At 34.7% G+C, this 24,917-nt stretch overlaps 1 protein-coding gene across 2 annotated transcripts in view; it reads left to right on the forward strand.

Moving 5' to 3' along the window:
• The window catches only part of CCDC141 (coiled-coil domain containing 141), an 84,385-nt gene extending 59,468 nt beyond the window's left edge, over nt 1-24,917 (forward strand). Inside the window, exons 22-32 of one of the 2 annotated variants that reach the window (XM_080599476.1) lie at nt 774-962; nt 2,519-2,702; nt 3,877-3,986; nt 5,802-5,906; nt 6,568-6,648; nt 10,238-11,124; nt 13,082-13,254; nt 21,566-21,720; nt 21,818-21,947; nt 22,042-22,207; nt 24,618-24,917. In XM_080599476.1, the coding sequence (XP_080455602.1) occupies nt 774-962; nt 2,519-2,702; nt 3,877-3,986; nt 5,802-5,906; nt 6,568-6,648; nt 10,238-11,124; nt 13,082-13,254; nt 21,566-21,720; nt 21,818-21,947; nt 22,042-22,207; nt 24,618-24,738 (2,301 nt within the window). In that variant the 3' untranslated portion in view covers nt 24,739-24,917. Of the gene's footprint in view, nt 1-773; nt 963-2,518; nt 2,703-3,876; nt 3,987-5,801; nt 5,907-6,567; nt 6,649-10,237; nt 11,125-13,081; nt 15,368-21,565; nt 21,721-21,817; nt 21,948-22,041; nt 22,208-24,617 lie in introns of those variants that run through there. The other variant, XM_080599477.1, reaches the window with a different exon arrangement.

Raw genomic sequence — 24,917 nt, forward strand, 5'->3', positions numbered from 1 at the left:
GCCTAGAGTTGATCATGCTTATGGCACCTTAGAGCCCTTCTCACTGGAAACTCTTCTTCCAAATCCTCCAATGGCCATTTTAGTAACCAAATTATCCTTTTAGTATCCGGAGCTAGCACTGTCAGTGTCCTCCTTCATAATTTTTCTCAAGGTTTCAGTAGCTTCTGTGATTCTTTTCGTGCTATTTATTTTGTTATTACTTCTAAAACCTTTTTTTTTTTTTGTCTCCTTTCTTGGTGATTTTATCTACAAATGTAAATTCAGATCACAGAATCAGTGGGGTTGAAATGGACTTCTGGAGATCATCTAGTCCAAACTCCTTGGTCAGAACAGGGTCAACCACAGCAGATTGCTCTGTGTAATGTCCAATATCAGATTCTTGTGCAATATGCTAATATTGTAGGGCAAAAAATGACTTGGTTTAAATTGACTTGTATTCAGTTGAAGTAAGAGTTTGAAGGATTAATAATATTTCTTTTTTTTTACTTTGCCTATTCAGTGAATGTTATTTTATTCAAGATCCAATGTTTTATTACCAGAGATATTTGTTTATAAACTGAAAGTTTAATTCAATTCCATATTTAACAAATAATTATGTTGATTTCAATCACATTGTAGATTTGCTTTGCTTTTGGAAATGCACGTTATACTTACTTGTCATTTTAAAATATGGAAAGAGAATTAGATTTGTATATTTTTCATACTCTTTTAACTTTTTATTTCTAAAAACAAATATTTTTTGTGGTGTTTAACATTGCTGCATCTTTAAACAGGTGCTTAAAAAGAAGATGGATAATTTAGAGAAGAAATTCATTGACTCTGCAGCAAATGAACTTAATGGTAGAGTCCTCTTGGGGTCAATTAATGAGTTACAAAAACAGTTGAGTGACTTTGGCAGAGTTGTGGAGGATTACAGTCAAAATCTGAATCTCATGGAACATCTGCAACAGATGATGGAAGAGGTACTAGTAAACCTGAGATCCTTACTAAGGCTGTAATAGTGATCCAGGGCTGGGGTAAATAAAAGTGCTGATAAATACAGGGAGAATTTGTGACTTCCAAAGGTTTGGAAGGTTCCAAAGGATTGCTAAAAATCTAGATTTTCTTCTGTTTTTTCTTTGTAACTTTGTAGAGAAAAGAGGAAAAACATGCAGCTTGACTGTGTTCTTGCACTGCTGCGCATAAGACCAGGTTTCAGCTTAGCTGTGATCATACTTTTGAGCTCATTTACTGTAGGCGTATTCTGGGGCATTCTTTGATAGCAGCCAAATGACAAGAGACAGGTCATCACAATACCCAGTTGTCAGGAAGAGCTGTCTGTGAAGTGTGCAATTTTGGAATTGAAATTTAAAATATTCAATAAATTAACAAAAATGTAAAATATTCAATATCTTAACACCTTTTTTTTAATACTCATGCTTGGTAAACATACTTTTTTTTTTTTTTTTGGCCTGTAGCACAGTCTAAGTCTTTGGGGGGAATTCTCTAATTTAATATATCTGAGGACTGCCTTAATGTTGCCATATTTTTTTTTTAAGTTTGTAAAAGTATTTTCCCTTGTGCCACACTGCATTGGTGGATCTGCTGTGAGTCAAGCACATTCCTGTCATCACTGTTTATTTTTAGAAATAACACTGTTCAAATCTCCAAATTCATCTAAATGTCTGATGAATAAATTCCCTTAATTATGGATCACAATACTAAAGTATGTTTTAAAACATGTTTTCATTGTCCAGTGATCACATAAAGGTGTTATTTCATCTGTTGTTAGCAAAGAAATTTAAATTGTACATTTTCATTGTTTAACATATGCCTTGCCCAGCCTTAAACTTTGGAGAGCAGAACTTATTTTCCAGAGATAAACATCAAGATGTTTTTTACTCATTGTGAAGTAGCACCTTTTACTTGTTTTCTTTCAGAGGATAGGCACAATCTTAAATGATGATTTTAATGGTACTTAAGTATACTGATTGTTAGCTGCTTTCCATAATGATGTAATGCAGGTGATATTGAGTGAATACCAGATTCAATTTTCTCAGTATTGTTAACCAAAAGTGTTTATTAAGGGTACATTCTAAAGACCTTTTTTGTAAGTAGAAAGAACCTCAGCATCTTTAATGGTTGCTGAGAGTAACTCTATTTGCCAGCAGACTACATCTAAGCAATCTTGCTGCCCTTACATGGGTATAACCGTGGCCATGATATGAAGTCTGTGAAATTAGACAGTAGATGCACAAAATAGAAAGAACTCAGAAATAAAACGTGTTGCAAAAGCTTTAACTAATAACTTAATGGATCTAATGATTAAAGAAAATGTAGCAGCTATTAATACTTACAACAACATTTGTAATGAAAAAAATGTTTTCCAGGTTAAGTTGTAATCACAGTATTTAAGGCATAGTATATGCCACTGAAATTGAACAAAAAAAAGTCTAATAGTCCAGTCTATTCTACAAAAGCTTGAACTGCTAATAATTATTCATTATAATAGTGTTTTATCCTTCTCAATCTACTTTAGTGTCAATTTTGCTTTGAAGATGTGAGTGCAACAGTCATTAGAGTTGGCAAGTATTCTGCAGAATGCAAAACAAGAGAAGCAATAGAGACTCTCTACAAGCAATTCAATAAGTTTATTGAGTCTACAGTGCCTCAACAAGAAGAAAAAGTTCAGCAGATTATAGACTTGGCTAAACAGTTATATGGTGAGGAGCTGTCTGGAAATGTTGAAAAAATAAAAATAGAAACACAATAGCTTAGGACAGAAGGAAGAGGATTCCTGGATTTGTTGATTTAAGAAGAAAAGGTGTTTTAAAGAATTGACTAGAAGAGGTGAAAGACTTCAGAACAAATACTTAAAAAAATAGAAATATGAAAGTACTAAATAGTCTGGTAGCTATTTGGGTTTCCATATACAGACTGAGCTCACCCTGAAATCTTAATGTGGATGTCCATGTAATATTTTTGAGCTTGGAATTAAGGCTTCGTGGCTTATGGTAATTCATAATAGACCAACCCTTTGAAGTCAAAATATATTAGAGAGTTATACTTCAGTGTTGACTGAATTTTTACATTAATATTGTAAATAGCTAGTGGAATGTGATTGCTAACTTTATTAGCAAAAAAAGGTGGATTGTTCTGTAAATATTGAATTTACAATTGTATTGATTTGTAATGTTGACTTGTTGATTGAAAAGAATGAAGGTCAGCCAGCTTCAGGATCTTGTTGTTTTTTTTTTTTTTTCTCCAGCTCAAAATGTTTGTATACCTGTTGAAGTTAACTTTATCCAAAAAATAAGGTATCCATCCAAATGTGAAAGGATAATGTGTAGCCTAGAAAGTCAAGTAGTAAATATAAGATTTCAGTGCTGTGTTTTTAAATTCCTCTAATTTTATGTCAAAAAGACTATTCAGAGAACTGATCACCTTTTCTCCTTCCTTCCCTCCTTCCCTCCCTCCCCTACTCTTACCCTCCCTCCTCTCATACTCTCTTCTCCATTCTGTCTTTTGTTTTTTATAGCTTATAGCAGGGATCTAGGTGTCTTCTAGCTATATAATTGGTCTAATAGTTTAGGAGACACTTTGAGGGCAGTGGGTTTTTTAAGCAATGTCACTAATCAGACAGTAGTAATTCTGATCAAGGAGAAGCCCAACAGAAGACATGCAGATACTGTGAGGTCCAATCTCAAGTAAACTAGTAATAGGTCGGAAAACACATTGTTCTGCATCATTGGACTCCAGCAAAAAATAAACACAGAGAAAAATATAATTATTGCATTATATGGAGGATATAATGTATATTGAATGTTATATGTCTGTTTGAGGCATTTGGGGTTTTGTTTTTCATAAAAGAACTTTTATGTTATTTTGCCTTTGCAGGTTTTGAAGAAGGAAAGAAGTATGTTGAAAAATCTGTATCAAAGTACAAAGAAATTCTTAATTCTGTTGATGAGTTGTGTAGATCTCTGAGAGAATTTAAGGAGATTCAGGTATTTTTCTTTTATCTGGAGAATATATTTCATCTGCATGAACATATCAGGTTTAGTGTCATCTATGGGAGTGTGAAACATTTCTTGATTCACTTTTCCATTACCTGAAGTAATGATTATAAATCAATGAAATGCCACTTCTTTGGACACTAGATACTCATTGTGTGCTTTTTTTTTTGTTTGTGGTTGTTGTTGTTTGTTTTGTTTTGTTTCCTGGACTTCTTTCAGACCTGTTACTGCTTTCAAGTAACCTTTAGGGGAAAGTGTCACAATTTCTTTCTTTAAATACCTAGACAAATACTTTTTCATATTTCTTTTTCCCTTGGTACTGAAATACAGATAACTGCCAGATCTACAGAATGCAAAACAATGTAGTTTATTACATTATAGGAAAAATTATCCCCAAATACAAATCGTGTTAAAATCAAAGTCGTTTAAATTTAAAAAGCCTGACTTATAAAGACAACAACAAATGTATTAGTTTTGTATTCTGGTACGCTTCTTTAAGCATACCTAGGTAAAATGTATCAGCTAAACCCGAATTATGGAAGACAGTTGGAGGGATAGATTTCTGTAATAATGACTCAGTCTACTCCATCCCTCAGTCTCAAAGTAATGCATGAAACCACATTCAGCAATAGATGGTGGGGTAACTGTGAAGTTAGAAGAGTTACAGGCTTAAATATCCTGGTTTTGTTTATGTTGAATGCTGTTTCACTTTTCTTTGGTGGAATTTTTCATTATTTCTTATAATATAAAAACTGATCAACATTCAAATTATCCATTAATACACTTAAAAGCAGTAAGAGATGCCAAAAGTACGAATGAGTTTCAAAAGTCATTAAATGAATAGAAAGAAACTTTGCCTGTCATTGCTAGCATAAATAAAATTGAATATAAATAACAATTAGCTTCTTCAAGGTTCTCCTTCTGGTTCACATGTACATAATGGTACAAAATGGTATTTTGTGCAGAGCGGTAGCACCTGGTTCTGTCAGAACAAGGCTTTTATCTTTTGATTTCTTGTTAGCTTAATACAATGTAATACTTTGACTAATTTTGATAAATGTAGTTATCTCTTTAACAGAGGTTTTTGGAGAACATTTTCCTTTTCCTCACATAATCATTCATAAATTTTTACTGATTGCTTTAACCTTTCATTTATGTGATTCTTGGAGATGATTAAAAGAAAAAGTACTTCTTACTCAAAATGAACATTATCAAAAGGGAATTTTCTGCAATAGAGAGTAGTTATGCAACTTTTTTCAGATGAAAGATTTTTTTTGTATTACATGGAGTATTCTGAGATTCTAAAACTAACATTTTTATTGTTTTCCACTGCATCTCAATAGTTGATGTCTGAATCTTATGAGAAATCGTTTAGCAAATTATCCAGACAAATAGACACCATGAGTATGCAATGCCATGGATAATAATTCAATTTCCTGTCATTTTTAAACTAACAAATTGAAAGAAAAATGTCATATTGCCTATCCCTTATTTTCCTTTCTTTATATCAGGTACAAATGGGTTCCTCAGATTCCTGGCCACCCACTTGAGTTCCTCAGTCTTTAGTGTCCTGTGCTTTCCCTACCTTGAAAAAGATCCCCTCAGCTTTGAAAAATGCTTTTTTTTTTTCTTATCCAGGAATGAATACATCAGGTTTTGTGGCATATTTTTTCCATAAGCCATATACACCTGTCCTGATGAAAGGACAGGTCGATTTTTATTGTTTAACTATATGAGTAGAGCATGAGTAACTACCAAGTACTACCTTCTGTTGTGTATAACCTTAATTTTCTTTTCACATGGCAGAAAGATGAGTTTGCTGAAGAATTGGTTACTGTGCAAAAAGAAGAAAGAAATTGCCAATATGCATGTGAGGCTGTTATAGATGAAGCAGAGGAAAAAAAGCAGCAGGTCAGTTCGATATTTTTTTTTAATTATTATTATTTTATTTGTTTTTACCAGAACTTTATTTCTTAAAACATTTTGTGCATTACTGGAAACTTTTTTACTTTTCAGGCTTGAGCTTCCCTGAAATTGAATGCTCTCAGTGTAGTCTTGGTATTTTAATTTCTATTTCAAGTTTTTTAGATACCCCTTTGCCCTCCATCCAATGCATATATTCTTCCTTACTCACTTTATTTTTTTTTAGACTTTTTACTCATCTATGTGTCTTCTCATTCTCCCCCAACAGAGCACCACTTTTATTTTTTTGAAAATCTTCTTTTCATACTCTTTTACCAATTTCTCAATGTGGTACTATTACCACAGTATTCATAACACAGCCATCTTACGTTTGACTGTTCCTCCTTCCTCAAGGGAGAATACATTATGCACTCTCCTTAAGGGAGACTTAAGGGAATGTAGGAAGTAATAAAGGAGACTGCTGTTAGCATTTCTCAGAACCCTAATAATCATATAACCTCTAGTGACAAGGTATGGAAGTATTTGAATTAAAAATAATATGCTATGAGAGAAGACTCATAGCTTAGAACTTGAACAAATAATGGTGGGAATTAAGATATTTTGAATCACTGAGGTCTTCATCAGAAAAAAATAAACATTTTTATTTCAGATGGGATCAGATATATTGCTTACAAATTCAAAAAGCGTTAGTGAGAAGAGAAACAACATGTCTCCTACCAACACTAAACAGGTATCTGCTTTTCATGTTGAGATTTATTTATTTTAAATCATATTGATGGGCATTGTTGTGTATTTTTAAAGGAATTTTACTCCTTGTTTCATTGCTTGTCAGAAATAACACATTTTTACAGACATTAATGGGCTTAGATTCTCTTAATTACAGTATTAGAAATCCAATACAAAGCCAGAACTGCTTCACTTTTGCAGCAGTGTGAATAACAGAAAAGCAGTCATAGCAAAAACACGATGGAACAAAACTACAGCTGTCAGTAGTTCAGTATGATGACATCACACAATCTGCTGTACACTTGGTATGACATTATACGTCAACAAAACAGCAGAAATCAACATCAAATAGTTTACTTCACTCTCACATCAAAACACTTCAGTTACATTTCAGTTGCCAAAATTCCATGCAACAGAGATCATAAGTTCTGAAGTATGAATTGCATGTTGAAGATCATACACAAAAGCAAATTAGTTATTAGGTATGTATTAGAATGGTAGAAGTTCTAGAAGACGAATGTCTTATTTATGAATACATGGTAAATGAACGTGAAAGATTTCAAATTGTCAATGAATAAATGTAGTCTTAGAAAGACAGGCTTTACAAAAATAAAAAATATAATTGACTTTAATTCCTTTATCTTATAGAACATTTTGATGCCTTGGGGTCTTGGTCTGCAAAAGTAAATAATTCACTATGTGAAATCTTTCATGAACATGTGAATGGATGTTAGTATATATAAGTCTTTACAAAGGTAGGATGCATTAGCAATTGATTTAGAGCTCTAAAATTTCTATTTTGCAAGCTGATAATGTAGACCAATACTACAAGACATTAAGTTGTGTTTTATAGAGACTCAAACAACATTAACATTCCCTTCAGTTCAATACAGAATATCCTCTTCTCTGCTGATGAGCCAAAATTGAGTTTAATTAACTTTGTCACCTCTGTTCCAAGCCAATGAGAGTTTCACCGTTGACTTGTAGCCTAGATTTCACTCAGAATTTTGTCTGTTCCAAAAAGCCACCCTCCGGAAAATCACCTCACCCAGCAGATGGCCATAGCTCTATTTCCTATTTTGCTAGGCCACAGCCCTGTCAGTCCTTGTCAGACTGCACATCAGCTGCCGATGGAAGAAGTAAAGGGTATGTAGAACAGCAAATATCAGATGTGAAGTATGGCAACTATGATACCTCCACTCTTTTCATCACACCATACTTCACTTAAGGAAGTAGCAGCTTCTTCTTACTAGGGCTTTTCTGTATTCCATTTTCATGCCTTCTGAGAAAAGACCTGGCCCACTCCCAGCCTCTCATCCAGTGAGCCAACAGTATATAATTTTGTCTACACTTCTGCAAGCTATTTTTGCAGTATTAATTTGCTTCAGTAATAAGTAGCACCCTCTAGAAAGTGGGTACTTCTCGTGCTTATTTGATTGCAGGTATCACACCAGGGCTGAAAGACCTCATGCTGCCAAAACCTGTCTGACGGTTGGCTCACTGCCCACCTGCAATTTTTTTCATCAGCACAGCAGCAGTGTTTGGAATAACTCTGCTCTATTCTGTAGCCTGCCCCCGAGATGTGTTGACCATGAAACTGGCAGCACAGCCCTGCACTAGGATACTAGATTAGTTAGTGGAGGACTCCAACGTCGTTTTGGCTTTCCCATAGTTGCCCAAACGTATGTCAATGTGTGCACATATGCATATGCTCTTCAATAGGATGGATCTGGATCATTAATTTCATTCAGACAGTAGAAACTGTCAATTTGGACATTTTGACCTATGCTTTTTACATATACCTGCTCAGAATGTAATATTCTTGAGACACTTAACTTAATATTTAATTAGATTTGGTTTATTAAATTTGTTAGTGCAATTCAAACTATAATAGCCTGATTTTTGCTGCCAAAGTGTCTATTAAAACTTAATTTAAGAAAGGCTTGCAAATCTGGTCAGGCTTATAACTGACATGGTTACTTAGAACAATACTGGTAAGGATAAAAGAGCTGGATGACAAATTTGCAAACCCAAGAAAAATACATTGTATAAGCAAACTGAAATCTATTGCTAAAAATAACTATTTCTTAGGAATAGTTGACAATTAGTTAGAACCCCAGTAAAAAATTTGAATACATGCCAAGTGAAGAAGCAACTCAAGTATTTATTTTTTTCTTAGTAATTGGAAAGGTGAAAAATTGACATATTTCACTAAATTGGAAAGAGAATTATTATGTTTACATCCATGATATATTCATATTCAAAGATATTTTGGGAGTTGGTGCTCATCATCAGAGGATGCATGTGGAAAGCACTTAATACACAAACTTGAGCTTCATCTTACAAGTGAAATGAATGTTTTAGATAAAATAGACACAGTAAAAAACAAACTTTCTTCCATTCATTCATTTGCATACTTGGCACCGGTCACCTGGCTTTTAAATAATGATTTTATTAACTTAGAAAAAAATCTGTATTAATTTTACCATATCTACAGATATGGGTGCGTGTGTACAGACCAAGTGTGCATGTGAGGTACTGTTTTTTTCTTTTACTGTGGTAATTAGCATTCCAATGATTAGGTTCTATAATAAAGCAATAAAACAAAACAAAACAAAAAAAGTCCAAACAACTGTGCTGCTGCAGTTGTGTACTGGGTACTGCCAAAGAAGTCTGATTTGGAGAACAAAGACACCGGGTGTACCACACAATAGCTTTGAATGAACAGTTTATAGGTGACAGAAACATTGCTTAGTGGATTAAATATATTTTTAAGAGAGCAAGAGAATACCATAAGAAAATATTGTGAACATTTTTGCTGTGAGCCCCGACACAAGTGAAGCCTGATAGGCCCGACTATGTGGTTACACACTAAACAAAAATCAAGAGGCAGACAATAATAAATCAAATGTCTTTGATGTTTTGCAATTGAAGTGAATGCACTCATGATAAATCCAATTACTTGTAAAATATGATGGGTTCAAGGAAATAAAAAATAATTTTACCATTAATTTCTGTTAATATCTGAACAAGATCTTGTAACAACTGTCACAAAATAAGGAAAAGATAAAATGCTTGAAAAAATATCTTAAAGATTTAATTGTAAATCTTGAATATGACCAGTGACTCTCAAATAACAGAAGTCCAGTAACTTAGCTGTTAATCTATTTTTTGTTATGTAACTGTTTCCCATTGAGACGTCATTATGCCATCTCCTTTCACACACACACATGCACACACTACAAATGCTCTTATAAAAAGCACTCATAAAAAGAGCAGGAAATCCACAAGTTGTCATTTGTTTACAGAAAGAGGTATTTTTATTGTTACTGCTCTATTAAGTTCTTGTACTATGTTTTCTGCTAGTCCATCCAAACAGTTAGAAATTCCAGTTAACTTCTGCAAACTTTTCTAATGACTATCCTTTCCTCATGTTTCCTCCTGCTTCTCAGAATAATTAAGCTTAATTAGAGGAAATCTTTCAAATATTGTTTATAGCTTCTGCATGAAAAGGCGATGCTTAGAACAGTAACTCATTCTTCCTCTCTCTGTTTTTCTTCTTTCACTTCTGTTCTGTCCCCTCCTAATTTAAGGAGAGGAATAAATTGGCTGATATTCCAATTATCTGCCCAGCTGGTAAGGATCTTGTTTCACAGGATGCAGAGTTGCCATCTTCAGCGAAAGAGAAGAGCTCACAGACTGAGTTCCTGGCAGAAGAAATACCCTCTGGAGATGAATATGAGTGTATATCACCTGATGATATCTCTTTGCCACCACTTTCTGAGACACCAGAATCCAACGTCTTATTTTCTGAAACAGAGCTAGAAGAGCAGTGCTGTTGTAGTTCTCATAATCCGCATGCCAGTTCCTATAGCTTGCAAATACAGAAAAACACTATTGGTAAAAAGTTGATGGAAGCATCTGATCTCTTAACAAATTCTGCTTATGCTGATGCTACAAATATTAGAATGGAAATTCCATCTGATCAGTTTGAGAAGTTTTATATCTCTTCAGCAGATTCTGATCCAAAAGTCAGAGCAGAAGCTCCTTTGGCTTATAGTTTACGAGCAGTATCTGAGGCTAGCACTGCTTCCTGCACAGTGAATGCCAAACCAGTATATAGCATGAGGAGTGAAGTGTGCAAAACACACTTGCAACACCTTGAACTTTGTAAAAGCATGGCAGAAGCACAAGAACAATTGCATGACTTGAATAACTGTACTAAAACCCAGGACAGGCTGCATGCTTTGCCTGATGCATTCTCAGGTTTCATGTTTCAATCAGACGCCACCAGAAGCTGTCAGAGGCAGATGGTTACCCGAGAAGAGATTAAAAGTGCATCAGAAAAGAACAGCATGGCCAGCCTAACTGGACAGGCGCCTAACTTCTCCCAGCTTCTGTCTAATGTAACCGTCATGGAAGGTTCTCCAGTAACCTTGGAAGTAGAAGTAACAGGATTCCCAGAGCCTACACTGACATGGTGGGTAGATTATAACGAGAAAAACTAAATATACCTATTAGTGAGGCACATTGAACCACTTATATCTATATTCATTAATCTATAGACTAGAATAAATGGCTTGTATCCTTACCACTCCACAGTTCTGCATGTTTCCCACTTTCAAAATTGTTTTAACAATTAACCTACTTGAAATAATCTTATGATTTTATGAATAATGAGAGTATCAAACAACTGCAAGCATATCCAACATTCTTTGAGCAAGTATGTAAAGAACTTTTTATGTTCTAGGCTATAACAATCCACTTGTTCAGTAATGTCTTAAAAGAAAGACTCAATCCAGATTTACTGTAAGTAATTCACCTGTGTTGTGTCAGGAACTTGCCACAATATACAGACAGACACAAATATTTATAGTCACTATGTATAGGGGTGCACACACATATATATATATAAGTGAAAGAATTGTCAAAACCAGGAGAGGTTACAGGTTAAAAAACCAAAACTCTAGTGTCTACACTATGAGTACCCGTTTAATATGAAATACTTGCTCTCTCTGTCTCTCACTCTGAATGGCTATATGTCTAATTAGATTTCTTTATACTCTATTGTGAGAAATACAGATATTTTAATACAAACATATTTTAATATGACTTTTTATAAGTTCCATGCAAAGATAGATAGGGACTGAAAGAGGAGGCAGGATTCCGAGATTTCAGTGTTAGTCCTGTATTTGCTGGCCTATTTTCATAAACTTTTACCTTGTTTGCCATTCCTTGGCTTATTCCATTAGCCTTTCACAGTGGAGGCCTTCCTTTAATGGATTAAAGTAAGATATGCCTCTTAATAACCTTAACTTGAAGACATTTCTAATACTACACATGTAAAACATATATATTGTGCAGAAGACAAAATAAGTAAACTATAAGCTCTTAGTAAGCTGAATTTTCTTCTATAGCACTGAGAAAAATACTGGACTCTGCAGCCTTGGTGGTATACTCTATTGGTATCAATAAATTTAATTTAAATCCAATTATTCTGCACTTTGAGGAGTATTGCTGGTGAAACGAGGTACCTTCAATTTTGTTTTATCATAAGAAAGCATTAATTTAGCTCAAAAGTATGTATACTGATGATACATGGTCTTTTTAAGAATAACATTCAACTGAAAGCATTTTGCAAATGATAAATTTATGAAAATAGAAAATTAATATCTTTGTGATAAAAAAAATTAGTATGGTAACACCAATACCATGTATTTTGTACTGATATAGACACTTTGTTGGATATATAGTTGGAAAATCATGTATGCATTTGGATTAGGTTAAAAGCAGCTTATACTGAAACACTATCAGGCAAGAAGAGCCAGAATTTTCTCTCACTTCCAATTCATAAATCAGGAGTCAATACCAATACATGGTGACTGATCCTCAAGTGTTAGAATATGACACCAATTTTCTGAAATAAGTCACAATACGTTGTTCTATCCTGTCTGTTATGTGAGCTAAGTAAACGTAAGTGGGCTCGTGTGGAGGAATGGGTCCCTGACTGTTTAGAAAGTTCTTTATAAGACAGAAAGTTTGTATGTTGCTTGTGCATTTAAGATGCTATTTCCCCTGATTTGAATATGGATTGACTGAACACCTTACTAGCAAAAATATTTCAGCAAAAAATTGAGGGGACGGGCCTTTGTGCTACTCTCTCCTTGACTACTGCAGTGAGATAACTGGGTGACTTGTCAATGCAAAACCATTTTCAGAGCCACGTTTTCTAGTGTTAAGATTGTCTTCTCCAACAATTTGAATAATTTAAATATGCATCCATATTTGTATATAATTTGGAAAAATGAGGATTGAGAGCATGACAGTGAACTCTCTCTTGCTGCCAACTTTGTGTTCTAGAGGTTTTCTGAATTTGGAAGTTTCTGCTTGACATACAATGATACAAATCTGACTTGAAAACTGACTCTCTGCTTCAGGTACAAGAAGGGCCAGAAACTGACTGCAGATGAGCACTTAACGCTTTTACAAAAGGAGACAAAGCATACTTTACTCATTCAGAAGGTGTGTGATAAAGATGCTGGCCTCTATGTTGTTCGGGCTAAAAATTCTAGTGGCACCATATCATCAAGTGCCATTCTCCACGTGAAAGGTAACAGGCCACCTATTACAAGAATAGACTGGATAATGCTGTGTGTCATCTATATTAGCATATCACTAATGTACTGGCTATTCACAAAAGTACAATATTGACTGCACTGGACTTAATTCTCACATGCTAAGGCAACATGAAATTTATTGTCCTACACTGAATCTTTCACCATCTGTACCAAACTACTTCTATGCCACGCTCGATATATTGCTTGTTTCTTAATACCGGTATTATATGATTGTTTTTCTTTCTCATAGTGATGTTGAGATAAAAATAAGTTACAAAGATTTTCTAGAATCTAAGACCCGGTTTCCATTCTAAATATGTTGGCAATATGAAGTGTTGAAAACAGTTTTACTGGCTATTACATGTCAAAATACACACAGGTAGTGCACTCAGATCAACATATTTTTTATGATACAGTTTTTGGTGGGGATGAAGGAGGACACTGAATTTTATTTTAAACATAAGATTTATTATTTCCAATGACATTTTTCTCATCTACCTTTATTTTTATTTTTTTTTATCTGTAAGGTAAAGCTTCTTAGTATAAAATGGTAATATTCATGATTGCACTGCCATAGATCAGATTTAAATTTCAGTCTCATTCCAGAGGATCGTCTCCACAAATAAAAGCTGCAGTAGTTCCAGTAGAGATGTGATAATCTGCACTACAGAGATTTGACCCAGAATTGTCAGGATTTGTATAAGCAGCACCTAGCATACAGTAGAACAAAACCTGCACATGCTTACAAAATGAGACCTTCCAACATATCCATCTGCTTAGAGAGATGCTTGTGATACTTCTCTGCCTTCTTAAAAATTAAAATTATAAATATTTATGATAGTTCTCCATATTGTTAATATATAGGAAAAGAAAAATAATAGTTTATGAAATGAGCATTTATGCACATTTAAAAATTTTAATGCACTTATTTCAAACAATCACATTGTAGAAATACTCAAAAGTGTACTCACACCAAAAAATAATTAAAAGATCAGTCAAATAGAATTCTTCTGTAACTTCAAAGTAGTTAATCCAAAACAGAAATTTATCAACATATTGCATTTCATTCTTGACCAGGACAGCCGTAGATGTTATTTATTAAGTACTTTGCTTAAATATTTGATAAAAGCAACATAACTGCTAGTGGAAGAATTCATCTTGAATTCTTCTTTACTTCTAGTATTTGTTTAAGTACGGTAAAACCAATTGAGAGGAAGACACATGATTTTTCCTGCATCTTTGATTTTCATCTTTCATATTATGAAATATTCTTTCATAATCTTTCTTCTTTCATGTTATGATTATGGTGGTGTGGAAAATTTAGAGAGAGGAAATATTTACTTTCTCTTCCACATTTTGCTGAAAGAAAATAAGCCTTCTACTGTGCAGCATGCTGTGAGCAGAATACATATTGCAAATTGCAGGGCGCCAATGAAATTGAACACTGACATTTAGATATTTTGGCCCAGTGACTGTAACTTTATTAAAATTCTTGTAACTTTGAAACAGGAGAAGTTCTTAAGGGAATACAACCTCACAACTATAAGAGGGAGCTGGAGGAAGAGGAGAGGAGGTGGTGGGCAAATGACAGAACAAAATATTTAACTAAACCCTGAACGAACAATTTTCTGAGTTCAGTCATCTCCTGAAAAGGTTGTTCCATCTCCCAGCTATAAAAATCACTTCTCTAAAAGTTTACTTTCCATTTCACAATAAAACTATTTTTAATTAGTACAATTTTGAATGTTTCAATTTTCATAAAAGTAAAATTCAGTTTAGTGTGCTTATGCCCTTGTGACATTATCTGCCTTTAGTAGTTGTTACAAACATTCAGCAAAACCTTCATGAGCAAGCTGACTTACCTAACTGATCATTACATTAAGTAGTATTACGGTAAGAACAAACCCCACATGCCTCTCCTACACTCTGTAAGGTTTTGTCTGCTGCACAGCTGCCAGTGCTTGATAACCGTATCCTGTTTATAATGCTTATTTTCTGTTTGAAAAAAAAATCTTAGGTGATGGCTGCCTTCAGTGCTCTGTTTTTACTGAGAATTGTGACTCTTCCAGAAGCCCATCATTCAAAAATTAAAAGTACTCATGGATGTTGTTTTGATTTGCTTTCTGCTTTCTAGCTAACTTTATAGAACACTCAGATCGCTTTCCCAGGCATTTTTTCCTTCAATCTTGAGCCTAAGTTTATGCACCGAGAAAGGAAAATATTGGGGGGGGGGGAGCCAAAAAAACAGCAGTGAAAGCAAAGATGTTCTCTTCTGCCTTGCCACTTCCAGAATCAGGCCTTTAAATTATTCACTAACTGTCACAAAGCTAGTACCAGAGTCATAGCTCTGTAGAGGCTGGACTCGAAGCTGCATCTCTGTTTTAATGTGTGGATGCTTCATCTTGAAAACTACAGAAAGTTCATTGCTAGAATAATCATTGTTCTGTCATCTTTATACGGTGAGTGGGTGAGTTCAGCACAAAGTTGACATTTTGGTTGGAGGAGAGCCACTTGTGGAGTAAAACAGCAATGCAGGGTGAGCTTCTGTCCTTCAGGAGTCAAGGATTCTAATCCTGTTCAGAAGATCTTGTCACAACCCCACTTGTAGTTCCATCGAAGTGAAAAAACTTGAACTTTTCATCTTGTCATGGAGCAGAAACCAGAGGTAGCTTGGATATAGACTGGTAGTCAGATCCAATTGCTTGATAGCACTTCAAGAAAGACTATTTACAATAATCAGCTCTATGAGTTGAAAAGGAACCAGACAACTCCTAGAGGGGTATTCTTTCTCCTTCCTAATGTACATCCAGACTGAGGTATTACAAGGGAACAGCTATGCAGACCTTTTCTCTCATACAAATTACATTAAATCTGTTTCTGCTCTTATTCTTAATGTTACTTAAAAGGCTTTAGAACAAGCAGAAGAGAGCTCAGTTACTTGGTTCACGTGAGATTTGACAGACAATATCTAAAGGTAGTTTGCAAAATTAGGTGAGAGAAAGCTTTGAACCCAAGTGGGATTTATTCAGTCTTTTCATTATTATTATTATTAGAAACTAACTAGTAATGTTATCTGATATTGGAGTTTGGGTTACACACGCACTCCCAAGCATAGCAAGGAAGACTGTAATCTTTGCTCCGAGAGAGGAAGAGATTAAGAGATGCTTCAGAGCAAGAGAAAGTAGATTTTGTTCAAACTGTTGCAAATCTATGCTCTGTATGCTTATGAACAAGTATATTCTACCTTTTACAGTAAAACTCTGCATATGTACCATGCTTCATATTTCTAGTCTTGTATAGTTAACTTTTTGCCCCCCTTTGCAGAAAAACATTTAAAACCCGATTTTGCTCTTCTGAGTTATAGTTTAAATAATTCATGAAATGAGGATTGTTGCTAAAGATTGTGTTTCCATATTTATTTTTATCTTTTTTAAAATCATATTTTGAAAGTCCTATTGGTATACTATTCCTATTCATATACTGAACAAGACATGGAAGTAGTTTATCTTAATGGACTTTTTTAAGGCATTGCTATTTGAGTCTTGATTTGGGATGATAGTCTGGAATACTTTGCAGATGAGGAAGCTGCATTGATGTGATGTCCCTGTAGATGATCACTGCTATGATATGATGTTGAAACACCATCCATGCTCAATTTTGTTGGCTAGAGAAGGACATTCTTAAGCTACTTCTGTCTAGGAAGTCACTAAAGAAAAGCTGCCCTCTGACTGCAAAACTACCAAGGAAGAATGGTAGTGAAAAGCCACGCTTGGTGAGGTTAACACTCCTTTTCCAACTTGAACCGTAAATGCCAGTTCTAACGGACAAATTCCGTAGCTCAGATTTCAACAGATCGTCACCAAAGAGAGAAAAAAAAAAAGTCAATAGTGGTCTTGTCTCCAACTACGTCAAACAAAGACAAAATAAAAATTATTCCAATGGGGATGACTAGAATGCTGATAACAGTCTTTGAACACTGAGTAAAATTATATGCATCTAAAGATTATATGGAAGACCCCAGTAGATTACCTGTCACCCAGGGAAGCCAGCTGCCTTTCTAAAGAAAGTAAGCAGTAGTTTTGCTGTTCAATTCAAAAGCAGATAAAGTGGCTTATAATCTGTGCCCTTGCCAGCACATCCACTTTCATTTTTACTCAAACGTGTTATTTGTGAAAGAATGAGTTTCCTACTATTGGATTAAATCCTAGAATTAAGCTTCTATTTAAATATTAAATAACATCTTTCAAGTTGTTAAAAGAGAGTGAGATGCAAAGGAATCCAACTTTCAAAATCTAAGTATACAATTGTATTTAAGGGTGCACACAAGTATTACATTCATGCTGTTACTATGTGACAGACACTGTGAAATTGTAAAAGGTCAAAACCAACATATTGTCTTTTCTGAAAATACCATTTTTGCATAGTCGGATATAATTATTAATCAAAAAGGTATAAACATAAGGTAAAAATACTGTAGCACGTCTATAGATCTTAAATCAGTGCAGAAGTTTTTAATCTCATTGTTCAATAAAACTTTCCTCAGAGAATTTGGAAATTTCTGTGAATTTTAGATTAACAAAACTTGATTTTCACATATCTCAGAGTGAGTACTGTATTGCATCAAACTTTAATCAGAAATATTTTAAAATGTGTAATTTTTAATAATTATGTGGATATCAGCCACATTTTTAATAGCTGCAAGAAATAAAATTTTAAAAGAAAGAGGTTAGAGATACCGACTACACAGCGAGATACTTGAAAGCGTCCTGGTTTTTAATGCTTTGCTTTGTAAACAAAGGTGTAGTCAATACTGAGTAGTGCTTTGTTGGTAGTCTGGGTTAAATACTCTTGATTTGATGACTCTGAGTTCCCCCCAAAAAATTGCTGGAAAATTCCTGCCAGCCTCCTTCCCTCTCCCCACCCCCCACCCCTTTTTTTTTTCTCTAAATAGTTTGTTTTGTGTATACCTTGCTTCCTCCTTCTTTTAACCATTCCGTACAAGCAGAATAGTACGATGGGTGTTTTGAATTCTGTTTTTTCTGTGTTCTTGTTTTACCATACGGAACTCCCACGGTCACAGTTTTGAACCTATAATTAATGTAAGATCCAAGAATATTTACATCATCCTGACTGCTGTCTTAAGAAGCAGTTTTAGATATCTCTTCAGACTCACAACAAAAATATTCTGCTTAGGCACTTTACTAACCTAACCTCCCTTCCTCCTTCCCCATATACAGGCACCCATTAAAAAAGAAAGCGGTGAACAAGATTGCCTGACTAGAAGAAGTGGAATTATGTGAAAGGGTGCTTACACAAGGTGTACAAATTTGGAGGGGAAAGGGGTTAATTCTTTTTATTTTTCAAAAGAAGCAGCCTGATTGTTGGCCTAGGTGAGTCAATAGGCAAAGGGAAGCTGAGGCATTCCTCTGGTTGGCTTTGGATCAGATGTGGATGGAGCTGCAGTGGAGAAGGTGGCTTCCTCTCAAATGACTGGTAAGGTATGCCTATTTCTGCTCCTTTTTCTGGAGACTTTGGTAGGCTAAGGTAGTATTATTTTGTGTGTGCGGGGGAGTTTTGTCTTTAAAAATTACAGCTCAGTTTCCTTTTTGAGGCTATACCATGGTGTTCGATGAGACTTGAGCTCTGGATATGGTTATTTCCGATCAGCTGGGATCATCAACCCACTTGATGTTTCTTAATAAAATTCCTTGTGAGTGTGTTAGTAGCTTGACTAAAACAAAAATCGCCAAACAATAAAATACAGTTTCAAGTAAGAGTAATGCTGACAGAATCCAAATTCTCCGAGCAGAATGGTATGAATCTCAGTCTAGTCTAAATTTTTTTTAGAAGATACAGTTAGAAGTTGAGAAAATTTCCTAACGTCACATTTCAAGACATTCAGAGATTTGAAATTATGTGCACAGAGTAAACAGACTAAGAATAACTGTGAATCATAGTAATCAAAACTGGCTGCTGAAAACAATTTGGCTTGATCTGGTACCACCTGTGCTTGAGCATCAGTGGGGGTGGTAAAAAACATGTGATAAAGTCAAGCCCAGGTTTTCTCCACACCTGCAGTTTTTGCATTGTTCCAGACCTCTGAGTTTTCCTTTTCATGCTTGCCAGTTCCCCAGCTTGCAGCAGAATTGTACTGTTTCCAACAAATATATAACATTTAATATTGTGAAATGAATAGACAAATTTCTTGGATGAAGTTGACAGAGTGGGTTTTCAGTAGCCCTGACAGCCTGAAATGTTGTTTCCTTCCATAAGGCAGGGAAAAAAAAAAAAATCTGTTCCTGCTAATCGTTTGTGGTTCATACAATGTCTATCCTAGGAATCAATTTTAATTGGCAAGTTGTTTTAGCTTATTCTGGCATTTCATTATGATATCATGGGCAAATCACTGGCGAAATATAATCATATATTTCCTCTTGAAGGTTGCTGTCAGAGGAAGATCTCTCCTTTTTACATCAGAATGTTCCTTTATTGAGTACTGTAGCATGTTCCTCAAAGAGTTGTAGTTACTGCCACTTCATGGTTTTGTTTGCACATACTTTTCACTTTGCTGTCTAGAAACTGGTCATTTTAGTTTCTGTGTTCTGCTGATTTACTGATTCAACATCAAGATGTTATCTGATTGATCATTGTCACAGTACCATTCAAATCTTTTATTCTTTGGTTGGTTGGTTGTTTCTCCTGTTGAAGTGAAGCTGTAGACTCCAAATCTCTGCAATGTAACAATGGTGGCAGCGTGTGTATGCTAGCTTTCAACAGCTGAGAACTCAACTGTTGATCTACTGAGCTATCTTAGGTTAGCAAGAGTATGAGAGTAAAAGTCACATACTTCTGCTTTGTATTGTGGCCTCAGACCTACAGGATGGGAAGAATGTTACGCAGCTAAGACTTTATTGAAAGCTTCTTTTGAGTAATAGCTCACCTAAGCAAAGAATTTGTTAATACAGGAGGTGAAAATGTCTGCCTCACCATGTTGACAGTCCCCCATTAGGCAAATACATCCAAAGGACAGTGGCTAATAATCCATATATTATGGATTTAGATATTGCTGGCTACTTTTGTGACGTATGCTGTTTTTTGTTTCACAATAGCATAAAGCAAAATTATTTATTGTAATACAATGGGGTGATGCTGGCATAGTTCGTAGTACATTTCAGTAACTTCAATTTCTGAAAAGACTGATGATTAGTTTTGCTCAATATTATGGAGATATATTATAGTTTACCATAAAGAGGAACAAGAATTAGGGAAGCAAAATGTTTATTTTTGTTGTGGTATATATCTTTGTGTGTGTTCTGTGTGTTAGCATCAGGGCTGCTTTGAATTCCCTGTGTCATGAATACTTGATTTGAATTCTGAGGTATTTTTCTTCTTTTAATGTGGCCATGGAGGTAGAATTTAAGTGGAACTTTGGGTAGAAATATGATGTTTCAGTACATCCAGCTTTACAGCTCATTAAATTTATTGTCACATGAAGCAAAGCTCTGAATCAGTACAAACTGACTCAGATGACTGAAATTTCTTCAAACATTTCTGATGAGTTAATTTTTATTGGCCAGACTTTGTACTCTGGTATTGGCTCAGGTATCATCTGTCCTCCTACAGTTGGCATGAAACCAATACAAACTCCACCTCATGTGCTCTGGTTATTGCAAAATAAATGCAGTTATGTGCCCATGCTTCATCTAAATCAAATATGTGCTGCATAATCTCATAGTGTGTGGCCTTAGTGTTAATGATGGCCAAAATATTGATCTTGATGATAGTAGTACAGAGACCATGTTCTGGCTGTAATCATTGCTGTAAATATAGAACAATATATTTTTTTTTTCAACAACATATTAGACTGGAACATTGGAATAAAAAAAAGCGAAGTGTGTGATGTATGACAGTATGCTAAATGCAAGTTAGCTGTCTTAACCTTTTTCCTTTAAATTTGTGTGCGATATTTATTTACTCTTCACTGAAACACAGTAATCCACATATATTTAACTATTACCTACGCAAAGAACGTGATTCATTATCATTACTGTGGATCTAATATCACTGCTGATGCATGAAATTCTTGGATGCTTGATATCCATGTGTTTCAGCAAACTTTATATTATATAGATAAATGATGTGTGCCTACTCCTGTCTTGCAAAAAAGTTATCCTGAGTTCCAGGTGTCAATGAAGGCTCTCTTTGTCATGGAATGTGGTAAAGTTCTAACTATGAGAATGGATTTTTGCTTCAGTTGCTTTAGTTTTGCCATTTAAAGTAGAGTGAAGTTAGTCTTTTTTTCAGTACAGGGAAAACAGCCAAACTTCATACAAAAATTTGGACATACAACTCTACAAGAAGGAGAAGATTTAATCCTGCATTGCACTATACATGGAAAACCCAAACCCCACGTCTGCTGGACTAAGGATGATATCCAAGTGGTAGCTGGAGATATCAGTGTATGTTCTAAAGTTCTTGAAATATTTCTTGGAGAAAGATAATACATTTTGCTTTATGCTCCTTATAATTTCCTATGTGCATTCTATTGTTTTACAGATTGAGAAATTAGGAGATACCTATTACCTCTTAAAAAGAAATGTAGTCCTTGCTGATACTGGGAAATATATCTGTGTTGCCAGCAATGAAGTTGGGAAGGCACACTGTTCTGCTGTTGTAACAGTGATAGGTGACTCACCCTGGCCAGCTGCATGCTTTAAGGCACATTGCCATATTAATTGAGAACCTAATTTCCACTTACTGATGTAAATGTCTTGTTTCAGAGAAAAATAAAACCCCAGAAATTTCCACTGTAACTCAGACTAAATCAGAATGGAAAGATGGATATTTTTCAGAAAAAGTGAATGTCACCACAGGTGAACTACTACAAACCCAGGACACATTTTATGTGAGAGATCAAAGGCCACTCACTAAACATCTCCCATTAAGGTAATTTGCAGCTTACTCTGTGCTACATCTTGTAATACTCAAATAGCTCTAAAAACTTTAATTTATGAAGCACCCATCAAACACTCTTTCTGTTCCTATGAATTTTTGCATAATGGAAATGAAGCACATATTGTGACTGCTTTTTGTGCTTAATCCTGCATTAAAAGGTATAAAATTTTGTTAGTTTAAAGACCTTGTAATACAATAGAGAAGTGAATTTATGTGGAACAAGATATTTAGTTTGGTGATTTATTTTTTATATCTAGCTATATTAATCTTAATATTAACCTACAACTGAACAATATTACCTACAACTCGAAGGTAAAAAGTATTCCAGAAGTTCAGGTTGATATCACTTAAGTATTTTTCCTTCGTTGTGCAGATGGGCTTTTGACATGACATTAGAATACACTGATTTTTAGCCCATTAGCATTTCCTTTTTAAGGGAGAAAGTAGTTGCTATACATAACTTCCCTATTTAACATTTGCAGAACACTGTTGTACATTTTGCATAAGCCTTGAATCATTTTCTTTGCAAGAGCATGTTGCCTAAGTAGAGCAGTTGATATTTTCTGTATGTGCATATATATATATATATGCATAGACACTAATTCTCTTGTATTGCTGCAGTATATTATTCATTATTATTATTGTTTATTAAAATGGTAAAAGAAACGTGCACAAAAACCTCTAGTAGCCATTGATTTCTTATTATGTGAAAGATCAGCATATTAACCAAATATTGGATCTCTAAGTAATCGTAATACGCAGGTAGAATTTGACCGCAGTGAAGGACTATTTGTCTGCAAAATAATCTCATGTTATGTGATCTACATTTAAAAATTGTGATGTATTAATGAATAAAATAGTTGAAGCCTCCAGGACAAAGTTGTGAAGTTGATAAAGCAGCTCCTTGTCTGCTGTGCCATGCAGAAATTTGTAATATTTTGGACCTTTAATAAGCAAAAGGAAAATGTTCCTTATGACAGTAGGCCTCATTTCAATGCCATACATCTAGAACATGAAGTCTCAATAAATGAATATGCAAGCAAAATTTTCTACTAGGTAAGCATCTTTTTAGAAGTATTAGTAGCAATCCTACTAGCACAGGAGCAATCATTAACTGATTTAAGATGCCAAAGCCTTCCATTATGCACTTTGAGGAGATTAAGTACGGTATTTAAAGTCAATAGTCTTTGTGTTGACTTCCTGCACAAGATTGTATCTTGCCTTCTGAATTTAGGCTCTGATAGCCAACTGTAGTTTATAATGCTAGAACTTCACGTGCTTTGTAGTAATGCGTTCAGGGGTGAGAGAGAGTTTTTATATCTTGGGACTGTTACTAATCTAGTTTACTCCATTGTCAGTTCATTGTTTCATTGCAAACATCAGGTAAGATGACATAAGATTGGGACTTGGGTGTTGGGAAAAGATTTATATATACAGTTTTGCTGTCAGAGGTTTTCAGCATAAAATAACTGAACAGCTCTACTGATCATGTGTATTGCATGACTGAAACTAGTAAGAGTTTCACTGTTTTACAGTGAAAAGATGTTTTCACTAGGTATGGTAAAATAGCTTTATTTCTTGAACTTATTTGGAGCAATATAATGGAAAAGAGGCCCTGTGGGTCTCAAGGAAGAAGTAATGGTTAATATAACTTTGAAAAGTGGTTGACACCCTGTGGGACTGCTGTCAGGCTTCTCCTTCATGGTCTGCTCAAAATATTAATTTTACACTGGTCACATAAAAATGCATTTGCTTCCTGAAAATATCTAAATATATATATTTTTTCATACACAGTGAGTATTATGCAAAAGGTCATAGAAAAGAGCAAGAGCAATTTTTTTTCTTTCATCAGTTCTTGAGGTTTACCTATCTAGTTGTAGAGCACCATGCAAATGGAAAGCAAAGTTATTTCATATGTTGATAAAAAAAAGCTGTTCATGTTTCAGAAGCTGCCTACATGCTTTCCCTAATGTATGACCGATCAAGCGTTGATCCCTTGTGTTTTGTTCTGTGTTTTCTGTATCACTGTGAGGTGATGGGTATTCCAAAGCAATGAAATCAAATGCAAGGTCATGTTAATTTTCTGTGGTGCTAACATAGAATTCAGTATGATTAAAACATGTAGATCATGCAGAAAGATTAAAATTCTCTTTTAAAAAAAAAAAAATCTCTTTTGTTCATTATACCTAAAGTACTCTCTGGTTATTTGTTATCGTCAGTAAGATAGTTTTAGGATAATTTATGTTCTGTCTGGAGTCACTTTGCATTTGCTCTTTGATCTCTTACTGCTTTAAGACCAACAACCTATGTTAACTACCATGGTGCTGATTATGAAAGGAAATGCTGCAACAGCCACCATTTTAAAATATAGGAAATATTAACTGGCTTTTTTTTTTAATAGGTTTAAAGAGAAACTCTGGCTTCAAGGAGTGTATCTTGAACTTGTGAGGCCAACAGAGGTTAGCTTCAATTTGGAACATGATCCTGTTCTTCTGCATGCTTCAGAGGATCAGATGGACTGAACTGCAAAATACCTGATTCATGAGGGTGTTCATTTTGTTTGCTGTGTCCATTATTGGGTGCTGATCATGTGTGAGGAGAAAATGAGTCTTTGAGTGCTATTTGGTTTATATGTAGGTTACAATTTGTATTTTGGTTTCTCTATAAATCATCATTAATAAAAATTCACCTGTGCACAGCA

Source organism: Anser brachyrhynchus (assembly GCF_964034855.1).
Source record: "Anser brachyrhynchus genome assembly, chromosome: 7".
Classification (NCBI taxonomy): Eukaryota; Metazoa; Chordata; class Aves; order Anseriformes; family Anatidae; genus Anser; species Anser brachyrhynchus.